The 21,029-nt window shown below is 43.6% G+C and overlaps 2 protein-coding genes across 12 annotated transcripts in view; one reads left to right on the top strand and one right to left on the bottom strand.

The window, feature by feature from the left end:
• The window catches only part of LOC145521066 (uncharacterized), a 102,116-nt gene extending 88,974 nt beyond the window's left edge, over positions 1-13,142 (top strand). For 5 of the 10 annotated variants that reach the window (XR_014065067.1, XM_081528893.1, XM_081528891.1 and 2 more), the window contains one exon: positions 11,606-13,142. Coding sequence is in view for 5 of the 10 variants with exons in the window: in XM_081528893.1 (XP_081385019.1) it covers positions 11,606-11,621 (16 nt within the window). In the remaining 5 variants the exon portion in view is untranslated. Of the gene's footprint in view, positions 1-4,692; positions 6,972-9,274; positions 9,482-9,971; positions 10,007-11,605 lie in introns of those variants that run through there. The other 5 variants (XR_014065072.1, XR_014065074.1, XR_014065070.1 and 2 more) reach the window with 5 other exon arrangements.
• Positions 1-21,029, bottom strand: part of ARFGEF3 (ARFGEF family member 3) — a 183,155-nt gene that overhangs the window by 35,954 nt on the left and 126,172 nt on the right. For both annotated transcript variants that reach the window (XM_081528884.1, XM_081528883.1), the window contains 10 exons: positions 19,324-19,431; positions 18,769-18,984; positions 18,496-18,606; positions 16,654-16,804; positions 14,134-14,451; positions 12,012-12,145; positions 9,277-9,422; positions 7,639-7,818; positions 3,386-3,530; positions 1,693-1,815 (listed from right to left, as the gene is read on the bottom strand). In XM_081528884.1, coding sequence (XP_081385010.1) covers positions 1,693-1,815; positions 3,386-3,530; positions 7,639-7,818; positions 9,277-9,422; positions 12,012-12,145; positions 14,134-14,451; positions 16,654-16,804; positions 18,496-18,606; positions 18,769-18,984; positions 19,324-19,431 — 1,632 coding nt within the window. The remainder of the gene's footprint in view (positions 1-1,692; positions 1,816-3,385; positions 3,531-7,638; positions 7,819-9,276; positions 9,423-12,011; positions 12,146-14,133; positions 14,452-16,653; positions 16,805-18,495; positions 18,607-18,768; positions 18,985-19,323; positions 19,432-21,029) is intronic.

Here is a 21,029-nt window from a genome sequence, read left to right as displayed (position 1 = left end):
CTATTTGGTTTCTATTTAATGTAGGACAGAATTTGAAAGGAGGATGAGATGATTGGATGGAATTACCAATTCAACGGACATGAACTTGGGCAAACTCCGGGAGATGGTGAGGAACAGGGAGGCTGGGCGTGCTGTAGTCCATGGGGTCGCAAAGAGTCGGACATGACTGAGCAACTGAACAACAACAAAAGACTTTACAAATAGTAAAATCTTACTCTGTTCAAAGAAATCTTCCTCTGAAGCCCAGCATGTGTAGTGGATAGGTGAGGGGCTTTCATGTTCCCTCAGCTCAGCCCTCTACTTCCCAGAGTACAGAGAAAAACAGAATTTGTATATAAGAACATAATGTAACAAGGATGGTCTATGGATCAGACCTGCGGCCTCCAGCCTCTTTCTTGAAACTTGCATTTTATTCCTGCTCCAAAATAAGAGGAACATGAATGAAATCACCTAGCTTCTTCATGTCCTATTTTCTTTTGCAAAGAAATTGTCAGTTATTTTGCAAGAATACAAAATAATTTTTGTTGTTGTTGTTCAGTCACTAAGTTGTGTCCAACTCTTTGCAACCCCATGGACTGTAGCACTCCAGGCTTCCCTGTCCTTCACTATCTCCTGAGCTTGCTCAAACTCATGTCCATTGAATTGGTGATACCATCCAATCATTCTCAGTCAGTTCTTTGCATCAGGTGGCCAAAGTACTGGAACTTCAGCTTCAGCATTAGTCCTTCCAATGAATATTCAGGGTTGATATCCTTTATATTTTTATAAGGGTTGACTTATAATTTCTTTATTTAAAAGGTTCTCAAGGCTCCATATCTAAGAGCTCTCCAGGGTGAAAGTCTCAAAACTTAAAGTTTCTTCTAAACTTTGCATTTAACTAACCGTCACTCCCTTTCACTTTCACCTCCAGATAAAACGGAGCTATAGCAACAGCAGGTCATGCTATATAGAGTTCAGTAACTCAGTGGTATACGACTCTTTGCGACCCCATGGACTGCAGCATGCCAGGCTTCTCTGTCCATCACCAACTCCCGGAGCTTGCTCAAACTCATGTCGGTGATGCCATCAAACTATCTCATCCTCTGTCGACCCCTTTTCCTCCTGCCTTCAATCTTTCCCAGCATTGGGGTCTTTTCCAATGAGCTATTTTTCAGTGAGCACTCTACTGTGTTAAAGTATTTCTAAATTAATTCTTAATTTCTAAATTAAGCCTAAAATCAGCTAGGTATTTCCTGAAACACATGAAATCTCAAGGAAGGGTGACTCCTACACTTTCAAACTACATTTTGTAATCAATATGGTCTGGGGGAAGACATCTTAATTTTTGCTTAAGAGCTGGGAACTCAAACTCCAATTAGGATCATTAATTATGTGACACTGAGGACAGCAGTTTCCTGCATAAAAGCAATTACTAAACATAATATTGACCATTTTAAGATTCAAAAAGAAGTTAGAGTAAAATAAAATATGAAGACATACTTCATTATAAAATTATTCCATGAACACAGTGAAAAATATCAACCCTGGACAGAATCCAAGCTGCGTTTACAGTAAGCTTTGTGCTCTGTGCTCCTGAGCATACAGCGCGGCACCGTCTGCTTCTACCCCAGGATGCCTGCAGCCAGCTTACACAGATCCATCTGGATAAGAGTCTCCACCTGTCAGGAGGCAGGAAGGGAGGGATCCACTTACCCAGTCCTTTGACAAACTTCATAAGGCACATGATGTAACTAGTGGCTGCATTAGCAAAGACCTGGATGTTGTCGGTATTGAGAAAAGCTTCAAATACATCAAACACTGGAGCCTGGCCTTTTCCTGAGGGAGGAAGATTACAGAGTTTTAAGAAAGTTATGTCTCTACCCTTCAGGTTGCCCATACTTCCAGAACCTTCCAAAGAGCATTAAAATATATATATATGCAGATAGATAGATATAGATACATATCTATTGGAGCAAAGCCGGCGTCTTTTGACTGGATAACTGGCTTGGCTCCTGTGTTGTCCTTCTCAGCTTTGCCTGCAGGGGGAGCTGTAGGAAGGCTATGAGGAGAGCTTAGCAGACAGATGAGGGCAAAGCTGGCTGAACGCAGGGCTGAGCAATGTGTAGGTCTACACAGGGCCATTAAACATGTGGTCCTTTGGAATTCTGCACACATCATTATAGATTTGGGAAGGTTTAGATAACCCCCTGATGGCACATACTAACTTATTCATACCTGTGCTGAAAGGAGCTAACATAGAAGGCTCGAGGCTGCTATCCTCAGAAAGGCCTGCCTCAAGGGTTGGCCCTTGGCTGGTCTGGGAACCTGGCTCGCTGAATAATCTGTTAATTGGGTGGTTTACTCTGTCCGGATGGTTGTCACAAAGAACACAATTTGATCTGAACACCTGTTTGTTTGTTTGTTTTTTCTAGGAAGTATGGATTTTGGAATGTGCTGGGCACAGGGTACCTAAGTGACCAGCCCTTAGCTGGGTCTCTAATGGGCTTCCCTGGGTAGAAAGGCTCACACATTGTCCCGAGTCACATACACTGCTGCATTTTCCCCGCTGGAGGAAAAGTGCTCCGTGGGACCCTCATGGGAGGGGGAGAGCTAAGGGAGGCCTGAACATCAATTCTGTGTTTTCCCCTTAGGATCTGGCTTGTCCTTACCATGTTATTGTAATAAACCTTGGCCGTGAGCCATTAATAAATCTGAGCTATATAATAAATCTTGGCATAACCGCTGAGTCCCATGAGTCCTTCTGCTAGGTCTCTAAATGCAAAGCTAGTCGTGGAGGCCCCTGACACAACACCCCTGGTCACTGGGCCTGCTGTATGGCTGCCCATCTATTTCCAGCCAGACCCTATCTCCCTAATTCCAATTCTGTTATTTGGATATTTTCTGCTTCTTCCTAGATAGTGGATAACATTTTTTCCTTTTGGTTTTATGAATGAACTCAACACAGATATGTGTAAGTGAAATGACCGAAGTCTCTCAGCCTTCTGTCTCCTCTGTCACTGAGAGCAGGGCCTGGTAACGCTCAAGGTTCTCGACCTGCTGGCAGAACTCAGAACTTGTGTTCCTGCTATACCATTTCCTGCTGATAAAACAGTGGAATGCCAGTCTTCCCTGTTCTCCAACTTCTTTTGACATAAAGAGCTATTGCCCCAGAGCCAAAATCAGCACTCCCATTCAACATAGAACCAGAAGTCCTAGCCGGAGCAATCAGGCAAGTGTAGAAATAGAATGCATCCAAATCAGAAAGTAACATGGCCTCTTTTTGATGATGATATGATCTTATATATACAAAGTCTTCAAGATTCCACCAAAAACCACAGAACTACAGTCATTAGAATGTAGAACTAATAAACAAGTTTCAGGATGCAAAATCAACACACAACCTTACCCATGGAATAGTCGCCCACCAGGTACTCCTTCACCTCAGACTTGTTCCCACTGTGCACTGTTTCCAGGGCACTGAACAAGGGCCTCCACCCCGACTGGATTTGGGTGGAACACACTTCAACCAGCTCCCCGATGGACGTGACAACCTGCAGAGGCAAAGGGGGTGGCACTTAGTGCCTTTTCCTTCTAAGAAGCAGGCGAGTTTCTGGGAAGATGGATGTGCTTCCCGGCTCCCTATTTCTGGGTTAATTTTAGTGCAAGAGAAAAATCAAAACCTAGACAAACTCACTCAAAAGTCTCCTAAGTAAGCAAACATACTGCATTAATTTGCATTTTACTTAAGTGTCACTAAGCAACTTTTCACATGCTATTTGTAAATATTTTGCTGTTTTTGAAGTTAGGTTTTTGTCTTCTCATTACTGTCTTTTTATCATTGAGTTCTTCATGCATTCTAAATGTAAGCCCTTTCCAAGACACATGGTTTGCAAATTCTTTTTCACAGCTTTGAGCTTGTCTTTTTATTTTTAAATGGTCTCTTTTTAAAAAAAAAAAAAAAATTCATTTTTTTTTGGCTGTGCTGGGTCTTTATTGTTGTGCCTGGGCTTTCTCTAGTTGTGGTGTGTGGGCTTCTCATTGCAGTGACTTCTCTTTTTGCAGAACGTGGGCTCAGTAGCTGTGGTTTTCGGGCTCTAGAGGACAGGCTCAATAGTTGCGGTGTATGGGCCTAGCCGTTTCACGTAGCATATGGGATACTACAGGGCCAGAGATTGAACCCATGTCCCTCAAATTGGCAGGCAGACTCCTCACCACTGAGCTCCCAGGGAAGTCCCTAAATGGTGTCTTTTGAAGAACACAAGTTTTACATTTTGATGAAGTCCAAATCATCAATTTTTCTTTTTACAGATTCTGCTGGTGTCATTTCTAAGGAATCTCTGCCTAACCCAAGGTGGTCTCCTATGCTTTCTGTGGAAGCTTTTATAGGCTTTGCACTTATTTAAGCCTATGACCCATTTTGAGTTATTTTTTCTGTATGGTAAAAGAAAGGGTGTAAATTCATTTTTACTGCATATGTTCAAGCACCATTTGCTAAACGAATATCCTATCCCTCTATTGAATTGCAGTGACATCTTTGTCAAAAACCTACCATAAATGTGAGAATTTATTTCTATATTTTCTATTCAGTTCCCCTGATAATAAGCCTATCCTTACACCAATATTCCACAGTGTAGATTCCTTAAGTTTTGAAATTGGGTAATGTAAATTCTCCAAATTCACTGTTCTTTTTCAAATGTGTTTTCTCTGTTCTAGATCCTTTGAACTTGCATATAAACTCGAGAATCATCTTCCCAATTTCTTCAAAAAAGTCTGCTGAGATTTTGATAGGAATTGCACTGAATCTATATATCAACTTGGGGAAATTTGCCATTTAAAAATACTGTCTTTCAATCCATGAATGTAGCATCTCTCATAATTTGTTTGAATATTCTTTTTTTTCTCAGCAATATTTTGTAGCTTTCAGCACACAGGTATTTAACATCTTTTGCTAAATTCCTAAATATTTTGTTTTTGATGCTCTTGTAAAGGGAATTGTTCTCAATTTCAATTTTTGATAACTTACATCTTGGATATGGGAATGCAAGTGACTTTAATGTGTTGTTTTTATATCCAGTAACCTAGCTAAACTCACTATTAATTCTAGTAATTTAAAAAATAAATCAGGATTTTCTATATATAAGACCATGTTGTCTATGAACTAAGACAATTTTGTTTTTCAAAAACTGGATGGCATTAATTTTTCGGTACAGTGAGTAAAATTTATAATGTCGAACAGAATTGGTAAAGGTGGAAATCTTTGCTTTGTTCCCAGTTATTGGGAAAAAGCATTCAGTCGACCATTGTATGAAGTTTGATATTCGATTCTCAAATACTCCTTTCATCCAATTAGTGGACTCCTTTCTATTCCTCATTTCTTGAAAGTTTTTTTTGTTTAAAATGAGTGATGGATTTTGTAAAATGTTTTCTCTGTGTCTATCAAGATAACCATAGGGTTTTAATCCTTTATTCTACTAAAAAGATACATGATTGATTTTTGAGCTGTTAAACCAATCTTGCACTGATTCTTTTTTCTACCATCTCAAATCTTGCTGGTAAGCCTATTTAGTGGATTTTTCATTTGTTGTTGTCAACTTTAGAATTTGTATTCTTTCCGTTTCCATTTCTCTATGTAGATTCTCTATTTTTTAGACATTGTCATCTTTGAACATAATGCTTTGAACATACTTATAGTAGCTGCTTCAAAGTCTCTGTCCCCTAATTCAACATCCCAAGCCACAGCCAGGACGCAGTGAACAGAGCCCTCTTCCCACCACATGCGCTGAACTTCTTTGGTTAAATATTCTATAATTTCTACCATGAAGGCATCACTGGTAAGGGTCACCACCTCTTTTAGATCCTGTGTCTGTTTGTCTTCCCACCTCCAAATCAGAATTTTGGATCCAAATAGTCCTGGTTTTAGCTTAATACAACATCTGGTCTCACTCTAAGGCAATTTCTATTGTCTGCCCCTCACCCCACCCCCGAGTATACATCATTGTTTCTAATTTCTTTAAACATTTCATACTTTTTTTGGCTGAACACTGGACATTTTAGATAATACAGCAATGCTGGATTCTGATTATTCATGAGTTTTTTTTTTTTTTAATAATAAATTGCTTGGATTTATACTGTAGACCCTGTCTCTGCTCTTACCGTGGTATGAGGCACCAGTGTCTCTACCAAATTTCTTTATTTTTATTTTTCAGCCTGACTTCCTAGTGCTGTCTTCATGTCTGCATGGGTTAGTCATCAGCTGATGAAGCAGGCAGAGATTTTGCTCAAATACTTTGAGCCTTTAAGGAGACTGCCCTCTGCCAACCAGGCTGGGGAGAATATTCAAAGCTCAGCCCGTTCATAACTCTTTCTGGTGTTTTTCTTTCTGACGGGATCTAGATAGTCTATCCTATATATGTCCATATTTCAGTCAGCTAGGGGTGCATAAGGAATTTACCTTGTCCTATGAAATCTCTGGTTTCCAGAGTCTCATGTTACATTTGTTACTGGGTCACCACTGCAACCTTAGGCCAGCAAAATTGTAGTATTCTATTGCTCATTTCCTACCAAATCTATATCTTCTAGTGGACAAAACAGTAGTCTTCTTCAAACCAAGTCTGTCTCTTAAGCAGAAAGGCTGTTTTTCCCAGTCAGCCTACACTGGTCAAATTACTATTCTTACCAATAGCTTCTAAGTGATGACTTCCACCTTCAATAAGAAGGCCACAGGCTCCCATTGTCCTTAACCAAAGTTCTGGCAAGAACTATTTTTCAGCGTAAACACTACCCAATTTGTCATCTGCCCGTGGTTAATTTCAAGAGCCCTGCAATGGATGCTTTTGACAATTTTTTCTTTTTGTAGACTTAATTTTTGTGGAGAGGATCAGCTAACTTCTTTATGTGGAGAGGATTCGCTAACTTCTTTATGCCACCATAGCCAAAATCTCTCCTGTTCTAAATGATTGTTTAGAATTTTAATAAACACAGTTATTTTAAAATCAGTCTCTGATAACAGCAATATCTGGATCCTTGGTGGGGAGCTGGGGAGGGTGTATGTGTCTATTTTTATTGTTTGCTTTTCTTTCTGTATTCATCACGTGTTATTTCCTAATGAGTAAATTATTTTTGACTGAAGGCAGACATTTAGCTTTACCTGATGGTCAGTTCACTCATGGCCAATCCAGTCTCAGAGCTCTGCTTCTCTGGCTTCCCACTGTTACTTAGTTTTGGGCATCTTAGTATTCCTTACTTTCTTGCCTGTGTGTCAGTGTATTTAAAAGAAAAAGCTTAGCCCTAATTTAACCTTTTTAGTAGATGTCAGAGACAGAGGATCTGTATTCCTAGATCATCATCATAAGAAAGATACGAAGTCTCTAGTTTTTTTACCATTTGTCTTTCCATAGAGGGTAGGACAGTGGTTAACAGTACATTGTGGGTATGAGAGTACCGACTAGTTACAGCCAGGGTGCCTCATTCAAATTCCAGCTCCACCAATCACTAATCATATATCCTTAGCTAAACTGCTTAACCTCTTCTGGTCCCAGATTTCATGTAGGCTTACAGTACTGGAAAGATTAACTCTGCAGCGCGCACACAGCAGTGCTGCTCAGTGAGGGCCAGCAGGCTACCGCAAAGAGGGTGGCGCTGCGACGGTGAAACACTGACCTGGTCTTGGACGTCCTCATCACACAACTCCAGCTGCATGATACGCTCGAAAGGTCGGAAGAGAGCCTCATTAAAGTGAAAGTGAGGTGGCTCATTCCAGTCCGTGAGAACCTCTGTCAGTATATCATGGATGAAGGAAACTGCCTTCTGAGACACATGTCTTTCCTTATGGCAGGCAGCCTGCAAAATTCACAAGAGAGTCCAACACCCTCAGGACTTCAGGCAACTAAGAACTTGGTCCCTGAAGGTTTTCCTAACCCACCTTCCTGGAAGGAGGTGGAAGCAGCAATTCTGCTAAAGTAAAAGATTTCAAGGATAAGTATCAGTGAACAGCACACTAAATTGCATTTTAAATAATTTAACCAACTTATCAGACACATCTTCAGTTTCGCTTTGAAGTTTCTAGAAAAATAAGAGTTTCTAATAACCAGGCTTCCCTGGTGGCTCAGACAGTAAAGAATCTACCTGCAATGCAGGAGACAAGTGTTCTATCCCTGGGAAGATCCCCTGGAGGAGGGTATGGCAGCCCACTCCAGTGGAGAATCCCATGGACAGAGGAGCATGGCAGGCTTCAGTCCATAGGGTTGCAAAGAGTCAGGCACGACTGAGCGACTAACACACACACAGTACAATAATTTCTTCTTCTTTTTCTTTTTCCCAATAACGTGACATTTTGGGGGGTAGTATAGAACACACTGACTAATACACTGGAAGCTTGTCTGGAAACTGCCCCTGGTATCCTTGCTAGCTGTGCTTCAAACATATAAAGATCAGATGAGTCATTTGTCCCTTGGGGATGTGGGGTGACTGCACCGATAATGAATTACTTGACTCACATCATTGTATTTGTGTCCTTTAGTAATCCTCTCCCACACTGACCCTGGGCTTGGATGTGTGACTTGCTTTGTTTATATAATATTTGATATTATATAAACTTTGCTTACATAATATTTGATAGCAAGCAATATATAAGTAGAGGACGAATAAATAATTCTGATTTGGGATTTGCCCTCTTGCTTTCCTTTGGAATCCTAAGAATTCCACGTGAACAAGCCAGGGCTAGTCGGCTAGAGGAGAGACCAGATGAGCTATGGCATAGCTCTACCAGATTAAGTGCTAAAGGGCTATATGGACTAGTTACCACTGTCAAACAGGCAATGATTTCCCCATCAACTTAGAAGTAGCCAGTCATGTATTGAGATATTTAGATGGAGTTACCATATAATTTATCATATAAACTGCTTTCCTTTGGAAAGTCAAAGAAGTCCTAGGAGTGTTAACTCGGTTGAGAAAACCAGGATGTATGGTTCCCCTATGTAGAGGGAATATATTTAGCTATTAGAAAAGGGAGCCTGGCAGGAACAAAAGACATGGTTATATTCAAGTACAAAAAAGTTTCAGACTCAGATTGGTAGCAGACCATGAAGAATAAGAAACTGGCTGTATGAGGTGCCCAGCTAAGTCACATAAGTATAAAGAAGGGTCAGAGTGAGACCAGGGCAGTGCTGCTGTTGGGGTGATAGGAACCATAAGGTGTAATCAGAGAATGATGATGCTTGTGACCCAGCAATGTGGCCACAGTGCCCTTTGTCCCCACCCTGCCTGGAGTCCCTGGGCCTCCCACTTTCAGGTGCTCACCTCCACCAGGTGTGGGGCCACAAGGCTCCAGCAGCGCATCACGTGGAGCAGGGGCCTTGATTTGCTCCGCACGATCCTTAGCATGGCATCCCCGAGGCGGAACAGGTGGAGGGCACTTTTTCGGTCTTGGGTGGACTTCACTTCTCCTACAAGAAGGCAAGACCATAAAAGCCATCTCAGAAATAGTTTGACCTGTCTAAGCATGGTGAGAGGATGAAAATCAAAGAGTCACACTTGATAAGTAGGAGTATTTGGTGCAAATTTGCCAAGATAGGAAAGGAGCCCAGATTCAAGAATGAACAGGAGTGTGGTCAACAAGATCAGAGCCCACCCATCTGTTCACTACAGTGTCCCTAGTGCCTGCTGTGACAAGTGTGAACAATGCTTGTGATAAGGAGGAATGATGTGGTTAAGTATCAATAGAAAGGTTAGGTCGGCTGCCCAGGCCCAAATCCTGGCTCCATCATTTAACAGTTGGGTTACGATGGACCGGAACTTTACCTCTTTAACTCACGGTTTCTAATTATAAAAGTGGGATAACAGTGCCTTCTCCTTAAAGTTACTTCAAGGATGAAATATGATTAATACTCAAAAGTACTCAGCACAGGCCTGGCACAGACTACCTGCCCTCCACTCTTAGCAACAGTTACTGTAGTTACCATCCCATTGTTCACAGCCGCTGTCCACTTTGTCAGTCCTTAACAGCACCTCTGAAGCCCTTGCCAAACAGGTAAGGCCCCTTTACTACCCAGTAGCATGTGATCTAACCTGCTTTGTCTTGCTTCTGTACAATCCTTGCTTGCTCTGATTTCTTGCTACTACTTTGCCACCTTAGTCTTCTTCCCTCTTCTTGCTCATGTGCTCCTGCTTCCCCTACAATGCCCACAAAATGCTGATCACAATCAGCCTCTACCAACCAGAATGTGCCTTTTTAATTAGGCTGGCCATATCATACAAACTTCAAAATGACAGTAACAAAAATCACTGACGTTTACTGAATGTTTACTCTGCACGAGACATTGTGTTGGTTCTTCGTGTCTTTAATCACTCTTTTTTATTGAAGTATAGTTGATTTTAAATGTGTTAATTTCTACTGTACAGCAAGGTGATTCGGGTATACATATATATATATGTATACTTTTTTATACTATTTTCCATTACAGTTTATCACAGGATATTGAATATAGTTCCCTATGCTATACAATAGGACTCTGTTGTTTATCCATCTTATATATAATAGTTTACATCTGCTAACCCCAAACTCCCAGTCCATCTCTCCTGTACCTCTCTTCCCCCTTTGCAACCACAAGTCTGTTCTCTGTCTGCAATCACTTTAATTTTAAAAGCAAACCTGAAGAAGTAAATGTAACTATTGCTATGTACAGATTAGAAAACTGAGGATCAGAAAGGTGAACTGACTTGCCTAAATTGGCAGCTGGTAAGTGGTGAAGGGAGCATTTTAACTCGGATCTGACTGATTTGAAAGTCAACGCTTCCTCCTCCCAGGTCTGTTGCTGCTTCTTGTCCCTCACACAGCTTTTTTTTTTTTTCTCATAAGCTCAGAGTCTGTTGATTTCTACATGAAAAATACTTTGGAGTTTGCCCCTGGGCTCAGAGAGTCTCTGGCAGTTGGCTGGGTCTGGAAAGTTGGCTTTATACAGCTAAGGTTTTAAAGTCTATTAAAAACTCACAGGAAAGCACTGTGGTTCTTAAATTAGAATCTGCAGTAAGAGTCAAAATTCCTAATGGTGGAAGGGACCTCAAAGGCTGTGCCCTTCAACCTGCCACCACAGTGTGATCCTGGCACACGGGTCTGTGCCTCTGCCTGAATTTCTGGGAACAAGGTACTCTCTGTTAACAGCACAACAATCTGGCTGTCAATGGACAGGTGCATTTGTGAGCAAAACCCGCCACTCACTTGGGACCCACTCATGGGCGATTCAATCCAACTCTACCCACTCTCCCACATGTTGGCCTTCAAGAGGGTGTTCACCTGGTGTCATCCATGAAGACTGTGATTCTGTTGTTATTTAGTCGCTAAGTCATGTCCTACCTCTCTGCGACCCAATGGACTGTAGCCCGCCAGGCTCCTCTGTCCATGGGATTTCCCAGGCAAGAATACTGGGGTGGGTTGCCATTTCCTACTCCAAGGGTTCTTCCCGACTCAGAGATCCAAACTGCATCTCCTGCTTGGCACGTGGAGTCTTTACCACTGAGCCACCTGGGAAGCCCAGTGATTCTGACCCACCATTAAAGGGACATGCCCCAGGGGCAGTTTTTCTAAGAGTGGCCTGAGGCTTCTGTTGAGTGTTCCATTTTTCTCTCCCAGGCCTTTCTGGAATTAGAAGCTGCTTCTGCAAGTTGGCTGGACTAAGGCAGGTGTGTGCTTTGTGATATGGAGAAAAGTTCCTACCTGTATGTGAAGCTACCTTCACCCTGAGTTACCACACCATTTCTACATCACAAGCAAAACTTAGCAGAACAACCAGTGACAATACCTGCAACTGTGGTGGCAACAACATTTCCATTCACAAAGGATAATAACCAACCCCCTACCAGCACCACCCACACAGATCATGTCTCAACTCTACATGACAAATCTGCACTTGAACTTAGCCAGAGTGACCGTGTATGAAGGGAATGGGGGTTCAAGTCTTCAGGCAGGCTGTTGGCATCAGAGATCTGGGCTGTTTGCTGCTAGCTTCATGGCACAGTTTCTGCAGGGAAAGAATTACCTGGCATTGCCAGCGAGTAATCAACTGTTTCTGTAACAGAATGGAAAAGCTGGGACTGCGATGCTTTCTTCAGCTGGTAAAGAAAACCTCCAAGAGCCATGAGGTTCAGCTTATCTGTAGCATCTTCAAAGAGCCTGGATGAAACAAAAAGAGTTGTTACTTAGAAACAATTCAGCAAAGTCTTTATGCAGAATGATTATGGTAATTTTCTTAAATGTGATTAATGAAAATGTGTAAACACTATAAAGAAATGCATGGTATTGTTATATCTATTATTACTGAGTACAAGTCTGCTCTAATTACAAGATTTTAATCTGAGGGGCACAGACCATCCTAAAAAAAAAATCTTTGTAGCCACATGGCATAACTCAGCTGAAATGAGCACTCATTAAATGTTTGGCAAGAAGCTGAAAGATGGCAAAGCATCACTCACAGAGGCTGAACAACTGGGAATGGAATCCTCACAATTAACTTCGATTTCATTAAACTATGGTAAAGAAAATCCCAGTAAATTAATCAAGGCTTTTGTTGGGCTTCAACTGATGAGTATAATGTTGGACTTGGCCTGGAAGAGGATTCAGAAGCAGGGTCCACTTGATCTGTACGCCTCCTGGGGCAGGAAATGACCTTCTTACTCCTCTGCCTCATATACCCAGAGCCTTGGACATGGTAACGCTCGAGCATCTACTGCAATAATGAATATTCCCTAACATGATAGACCTTGTAGTTTCTTGTTTTCCACTCTGTTGGGCACAGATATTTCTAGAAGGAGTTAGGGAGAAGGAAGGGAATGCAGGTAGCAGGGCTCACAGGAGGATCAGAGGCTCACTGAACCTCGGAATGATGGACCAAACGCTGGCTTATTTGGCACTTGAGCAGTGAGGCGAGTCAGCCTCCCTTTGCTCTGGGGTCAACCCGATGCCTGACCTCCAAATCCATGATGACACCAGATGGGCAAGCAGCCCTGTGGGGTGCCATGTGCTGTGAAAGGGAGAGTGTCTCCAACAGAAGTTGAATAACAAGGCCCTGAAGAGGTGACATGAGGCACACGGTTTTAAGATGGGAATCGGTGGATTAATCATTTGTAAATTATTGAAACAAATACATCTTTCTTGTGGTTTGCAATTTCAATACTGTTTGATTTCTAGATCTCATTAGTCATTTCGTTTCCTTCTTCCCTAGTGGGAAGAATATTACATCCCACCTGACACCTGTATACCACTTTCCAGATTCCGAAACACTTTCAAAGCCACCTTAATGGTTAAACAGGAAAAAGGGATTATTGTTCTGAGTTAGTGGATGAAGAAACCGAGTCTCAGTACAACTATTTACACAGACACGACTTTCCAGCTGGATGATATCAAAACCAGGAACGAATTCGGGCCTTCTGAGCCCAGCCAGCAATGCTCTTCCTACATCTCTCTGTTCTCCCATGTGAACCTCACTGCACCTGTACTGGATGGTCTGGGGCACAGCTACCAAGAATGGGGAGTGAAGGGGGGTGGTCTCCAGGTGAAGGTGACCAAAGCACCTTCCACATCAAGAAGGGCCACTAAACAGCTGGAATGACTGTTGGTTTCTCCCTCTTCACCTGAACGTGGTTGCTGGGCATCAATTTAGAATAGATCATACTCTTGGGTGTAGGATTTTAAAATATTACCATCAAAAATAGTGTTTACTATTTGCCAAGCTCTGTTCTAACTGCTTCAAGCTTATTAATTTAACCTTATGGCTACCCTATGAGTTATTTTATGACTCTATTTTGCTATGAGAAATTAGGGCCTAGGGAGAGGAAGCTGCCTTTGGACACAGAGGAAGTGCAGAACCTTTGCCCTGGGTAGCCTGCCCTCTGCTCAAAAGCCTGCAGCCATCGTCACTAGACGAGAGAGACAGAGGTGGGCTTGAAAAAAATTACAAGAGGCTTCCATGCCCAGCTAACAAATCAAGTTGTCCTGGGAATGATTTTGTGAGCAGAAGAGAAGGATGCGGTGTGGTCAGCAGGGGAAGGGTGCTCTGGGGGGGCAGTGGGGAGAGAAGGGGAGGGGGAGGGGAACAGGGAAGAGGGAGGGGAGGGGCATTCCATTCCCCCCATTGCCCCGGGCGTGTGGGGAATGGCACGCACCTGTCGGCCTGCGTGGAGAGCGTGAGTACCACCTTGGCCGCACTGCTGCCTGTCATGAGGCTGCCCCCACGGAAGTCGGAGGCCCGGCCTCGGCTGCCTTCTCGGACGAGCTCCTGGATGGAGAGTGGCTGGATGACAGGGGCCGCGCTCAGGGAGCTCTCCTGCTCCAGGCTCTGCTCCTGGGGCAAGCCCTCACTCTCCGGCTCCCCAAGGAGCCTGCCTCTGGGGGCCTTCTGGGGCTGGCTGATGGTCAGTGGGGGCTGAGAGGTGCCATCACTGAAGTGGCTATGTTCCAAGGTGCCCACGTACTCACACACCCTGCAGAGTCACACATAAGCAGCTGGTGAGTTGCAGCCAGGCCAGCGCGGTCAACCCCACAAGGAGAAGCAGAGGAGCTGGACCAGCCTCACGGCCCTCCTGAATCGTTGCCCTCCCCCAGTGAAGGCAGCATCCCTCCCCCTCTCCCCACTCCCTCTCTCCTCATTATATACATTTGAGTTGGACCAGACAGCCTGGAGGTGGAGGTGGGAGTGGGGGGGATTCCTCTGGGAAAGTATGGGAACAAAACTCTGTTCATCTGGGTCTGTCCTGTCCAGATACTGGCTTATCAGGACGTTGGCTGTTTGAATTCGTTTTCCCAAACGGTCCTCTTCCCTCTCTGTCTTGTGCTCTAGTCAGGACTTATGAAACATCTCCTTTCTCTGAGATCCCAGAATGAATATGCATATGGTGGACTGGCTCTCTGGTCACAGTGGGCCCTCATTTCAGGGATTCCGCCCAGCTTTGTCCCACTGGGTCCTGACAGCTCCATGTAACTCCCACTGGGGTGGAGTAGTCACCTGATCACAGTCAACTCAGAGAAAACACACAACGTAGTACAATCTTCAGCTTCCAAACAAACTGTTTCCCGACAGGACCTGGGATTGGAGACCCCTCATCCTGCAGTCCATGGGGTCGCTAAGAGTCGGACACGACTGAGCGACTTCACTTTCACTTTTCCCTTTCATGCACTGGAGAAGGAAATGGCAACCCACTCCAGTATTCTTGCCTGGAGAATCCCAGGGATGGCGGAGCCTGGTGGGCTGCCGTCTATGGGGTCGCACAGAGTTGGACATGACTGAAGCGACTTAGCAGCAGCAGCAGCAGCATCCCAGGATAAGTCCAGCTACTAGGAAAGACTACTTTGGATAATCTACTCTGATGTTCCATAATCGGGCCAGTTTTTTGATCCAAATAAATCGCTCGGGTGCAATTTAAATCTTTTCCCTGTTTGCTGTGAGAGCAATGGAGAACATCAGGTCACCAGCCCCCACAGTAGAACCCACTGTGCCCCAGACTGATTCACCCTGGCCCTTTCACATGCTCCTCTCCACAAAAGCCTCTTGTGGGCTTTTCAACCCTAGAAGGATCTTTGAAAGTCGACCAAACTCACTCAAGGCTGGATTTGCTTTGAGGACGATAAACAGAACCTAGGTTAGGCCACTGCCCTGGGCAAGATCAGAATGCCTGAGCCCGGCCGTGGGGCCGTCATCCTGCTACTGAGCACCCCTCTGCTGCTCGGCCAGACTGAGCTTGGAGACAGTGGGCATATGCCGAGGAGAAGGGTAAGAAGGTGGGCAGCAGCCCTGTGCCTGATGCTGGGGGACAGTGGTCCTTCGTCTCAGGTCTGGCTGATTGCCAGTGCTGGGGGAGGAAGGATTTTCTTCTTGGTTGTGGGAGGACTGGAGCGCTCTTCCTTTGTTTTTATTTTACAGGTGTCGTGGGAGGTTCTTTTCATTTTGATACTACAAAGCTAAGAGCCAAATTTTTGGCCAATTTTGGCACAAAAGGCTACTCCATTTTTTTGTCTAGCTAAATTAAAAGTTGTATTTATTATGTATCCATGTAAGTTATCAAAAGTCCTTTCAATAAAGACATTACTAAACACACAGGAATGTTATGTTACTGACACATGACCAGCTTTTAGATATGCCTTATTCACCTAAGTTATGTGGTCTTTTACCAGACTCTATTTAAGAATCAGTTTTTCTTCCCTGGGATAACATATCTGCCTCTCAGACAATGTCAAGTGATAATTCACTGTTTTCTAAATTCAGTTCTGTCACTCTGTTCTTCAATATATACATTCAGTTGCTTATTCTCTCTTCTCTTTTTAGTCTCTCATTTAGGGTTTATCCAAACTCTGTGACTTACTGTAATCTATAGAGGCTTTCCTGGTGGCTCAGTGGTAAAGAATCCACCTGCCAATGCAGGGGACATGGGTTTGATCTTTGGGTCAGGAAGATCCCCTGGAGGAAGGCATGGCAACCGCTACAGTATTCTTGCCTGGGAAATCCCATGGGCAGAGCAGCCTTGTGGGCTACAGTCCATGGGGTCGCAAAGAGTCGAACATGTCTGAGTGACTGAGCACCACTGAAGTGCTAGCAGGCACGGAAGTCTACTCCTTCCGTGCAGCACCCCCTGCCCCACCCTCATGGCAGGCAGGTGCCAGGCCTGCAGGGCGGGGATCCCATTGCGTACCTGAACACATGTGGCCAGCAGTCGGGGTTGTGGCTGCCCATCTCCAGGCCGACACTGAGGATGGCGTCCATGCACAGGACGTGGGCCGTGTGCAGCCACACCCCCTGCAGCTTCCCGATCTGCTCCAGTTTCTGCTCCACTTTTAGTTTCACTGCACCAGAAAGACATTCATTACAGTCCAGTCCAAGTAAGGGAGACAGAAGGGGAGGGAGAAAGGAGGGAAGGGAAAGAACGTGCGCTCGTGCAAGGGCACCAGGAAATCTGAGATGTTACTAGAGGTCACTGGCAGTGAGCTCTTCAACGACATGTCCCTGAGGCTCATCATGCAAACCACCCAGCCCACAGGCCCACAGACACTGGTGACACCAGCTCTGTGGTTTCAGAAGTGGATGGATTCGAGCTGGGATCTGGGTCAGTCACAGCAGCAGGGATGGGCTTTGAATGCCAATCCCAGCTAAAGCCGTCTGTGCCCAGACCCATCCTCTGCCCCTGTGTACTCATACTGAAAATAAGAAAGAATTCCTGGCAGTCAGCAAGTCCTCTCTGAGGTTTGTTTATTGTTAGGTGTTCACAATGATGATCATCTAAAACAATATGCATGTACGCTCTGAGTACCATGATGACTGCTTTATAACTGAAAATGCCCATATTCTACTCCCTGAGTTTACAGTTTTACTTGTGATCTTCAAATAATACTTTTAAAATTGTAGATTATACATGATAAAGGATGTAGAAGGTGACTGAAAATGTCAATTATGCAAAATGCCAAGGCAGGGACAAATGAGAGCATCCTCCATGAACCAAGGTGTCCAGTCACTGGAAAATGGGTCTAGTGGGATAACCAAGTCCAGAACCCAGAAACACAGCACACTCACTTCAAAGGAAGCCAAACCATGCTCCTACTATAAGGGGCAAACTGATTTTTAGTAAAGCATCATTTGTCTCCTGGATGTGATACTGATTTAATTTTTTGTCTATAATTCAAATATTAGCTCTGGTTTAATAGTTTTTGGAGATCTTTAAGTGCTTTTATGTAACTTATAGTTGTCCATTTTACGTGCAAGTGTGATACCCTTTTGCTGTTAACACTGGGGATGTGTGAGAGTTGGTCTGCTTTCACATGGGTCTCTATTACTCAAGTTCGAGGAACACCAACCTAATCTGTATTTTCTCAGCTAAAAATATGCCAATTCTTTCTGCAACTACTTATTTTCTGTACCCGATACACTGTTAGCACAAGTCGGACCAAGCTCCCAATTTTTCCTTGTTTGCTGCCTGCCATTCATCTCCCGTTGCTATGAGAAAGGCTATTCTCTTATCTAGATAACCATCTGCTTCATTGATGAACTGATTTTATCAAGTTAAAAATCAACTCTTTCCTGAGTTCACAAAGCTCGGGTTTTTCTCAGACAAGAGCAAAGTCTTCCTGAGCCTCCTCTTGGCATTCGTCCATCAGTGTGATCCCCCCACCAGAACACTGGCCATTTTGCCTTCCCCCTGTAGCCTGAGGAGTCCTCAAATGTGCACCCTAGGAAGTTCCAAAGCCAGTGGTCAGAGAACGCCAGAGGTGTGAAGTGCTGAGTCAGGGGGCCTCTGGCTAGCAGCCACATGCACTTTCTTAGTCACCAGTGGCCAGTATATCTCTTATCTTCACAGGGATCTACTGAGCGTCTAGAGGATCAGCCCATAAAACAGACCCAAGTCTGTGGTCGGGCAGGGTCTCATCATCAGTGGTGTATACAATGCGCTGTGTATCACATATGCAACAGGGAGGAATGTGTCTGCTTGTGTGTGCAGACCTCACATGAGGTTCCAGGTGGATTCTGGCCCTTCTGTTGCTACCTTGTGCTATGGCATCACTGGGTTCCTGGGTTTCCTTTTCCTCTTTCTCTTCCTGGACACAGGAGGCAGCTGCCATCTGGGCGAGGGCTGAAGCACAGTTGGCTGCAACTCCTTTAGAGAAAACAAACAAATCACCCTTTAACTGAGTTTATTCTCTAGCCGTTCATCTGGCATAACTACTTCTAAAAGACTTGTTGTCCCCAGGGCCACTCATAACGCATTCCTCAGGGACACCCCTTGGGCCACGGGTCAGGAATACTCCACCTGCCGTACCTAGAGCGCAGCTCAGACGCGCGGCTTTCCGCAGCCCATCGAGGCTCATGCAGATAGCATCGCGTTCTTTCTGGTTCTGTTCTTTGATGCCTTCAGCTCCCAAGATGAAGGCCAGCCCTTTGGAGCTGCCAGCCATTCGGCCCGTCAGGGGGGTTGATAAAGTGTCGATCAAGTTCTTCCAGCAGCCAATCAGAATATAGCGAGCAAACGCCACACCTAGAATGTGAAGGGGTGTGGGTTACCTTCCGGAGACAAAAATGACCTGGTGATGAATGGCATGGGATTCTCTGGCCATCCCATTAGCATTACTGAGGTGTATGCAATTTTACTACAGGAAATACAATGGAATGGATATCAGACTGTGTTTCAGTTTATGCTTATAAATAATGAATGTGGCATCAGCAGCTGGGTGATGCCAGTAACTTCTATCAGGTATTTTCCTGCCAAGACAAAAATTTTAATTATGTCAGCACAAAAAGCTGCTGCATAATAACTTAACAGATGATAACACACACGATGGATGCATATTCATAAACCCAAGACCCAAATCACTACCTGCCACCGTGGAGTCATCAACTCTCCTGCTCTGGGTGAAAGGAGACTCTATCGAAGCTGAGGCCATCAGCTGCCCTCCAATTGCACTGCTCTCTAAGCCATCGATATCTGTCAAGGAAAAAGGGCGAGGTGTTTTCCCTCTTTTTTAAAGAACACTCTAGTCAAAAACAAACAGCTACCACAATATTCACTTTTCCCCCCAGTGAATAGCCATGGGATCCATTATGTACCAAGTATATAACAACCTTTTATCAGAATGTTAAAAATTTTTGTTTTATCCATTTAGTACAGTTTTCTTTCATTGCTAGATCTTTCTTCTGTTAGGCTGATGCATATTTTTTCTTTGAAAAAATAAAGATAAATTCTGCTATCTCTGTTATTAGAAAATCTATTGATTTAGAATATTTTGACCTTTGAATACTCCCTTTTATTCCAAACCAAGGCATTATTCCCACATTTTGTATGTACCAGGTTACTCCAACATGGATCTTTCAGCACTTCCTCATAAGAATTAAGAGGAGGATAAGTCTCTTTGGTAAGATTATCATATAACCTGATTGGAAAGTACCCACCACGAGGGAAGCCCAAGAATACTGGAGTGGGTAGCCTATCCCTTCTTCAGCAGATCTTCCCGACCCAGGAATAAAACTGGGGCCTCCTGCATTGCAGGTGGATTCTTTACCAACTGAGCTATCAGGGAAACCCTTGGAAAGCACAGTATATTACTAGTAACACTGTACCATTTTCAAAGTGTTTTCACTTAACATTTTTTTTTATTAGATCTTCCCAACAACTCCAAGTAGGCAGGTAGGGTAGGTATCATTTTTCCTATTGATATTTCACAGAAGAGGAAATAAGTTTTCAAAGTAAATAAATTGCCCAAGGTCATGAGGCTGGCAAAGGAAGAAATCGGACTTAGTATTCACATTCTTCATACAGTGTTATGCATCAGTTATAGCTCAGTAAAACTGAGTGGGGGAAGGCAGTGAGAAATTTCTGACCACTACAGTAGAAACAGACTAGTTTCACTGAACTAATTTGACTGATGGTCAAATGGTCTAATGACATCCTAGAAACTGCCATGTAACACAGTTTTGTTTCCTACGTGCTAGGTAATGAACTGATGAATTCAAGTAACACAAAACTTATCCAAGTGCTAAAATCCTCAGTTGTACAGAACACTCTGACATGACATGACATAAGGGATGGCCACAGGTAGTACAGCGTTAATCACCAGATTGCTGCTATTGCTTTTCCTGGCACAAAATGAAAAGCTCAGATGGACGTTTCTAAGCTCTAGGTTAATTGCTGCTCAAATTCACTTGTCACTTCATACTTGAAATTTGTTACAAAGAATCACAGAACCTAAATCTGTAGAATTCTTATGAAAAGCTTCTGATTTTCTATCACTAATCTACAGCTAGATAACTTTTCTATGGATGAAGCAATTGAACTTATTGTTCCATTATAAAATAGACAGCTGATTAACAGTGATGACCAATGAAAATGGCTCCTGTGAATAGCCTGGTATTTGTTCATTTGTACATCTACTAAATGACTCCTTGTACTAAGGTTCAGGGAAGAAATTCAGAGATTAATTTTGGCAGAAAGGATGGTATTTGAAAATTAAGACTGGCAGGTTTAGGATCCTCATCTAAATTCCAAGGCACTTAGAAGCACTGGGCAGGACTGTAATCTCAGTCTGA

This window comes from Giraffa tippelskirchi, chromosome 9, assembly GCF_054371585.1.
Source record: "Giraffa tippelskirchi isolate mGirTip1 chromosome 9, T2T-mGirTip1v1.2.pri, whole genome shotgun sequence".
In the NCBI taxonomy this organism is placed as follows: Eukaryota; Metazoa; Chordata; class Mammalia; order Artiodactyla; family Giraffidae; genus Giraffa; species Giraffa tippelskirchi.
The sequence above is the reverse complement of the archived record's forward strand: the minus strand, read 5'-3'. Positions and strand labels throughout refer to the sequence as shown.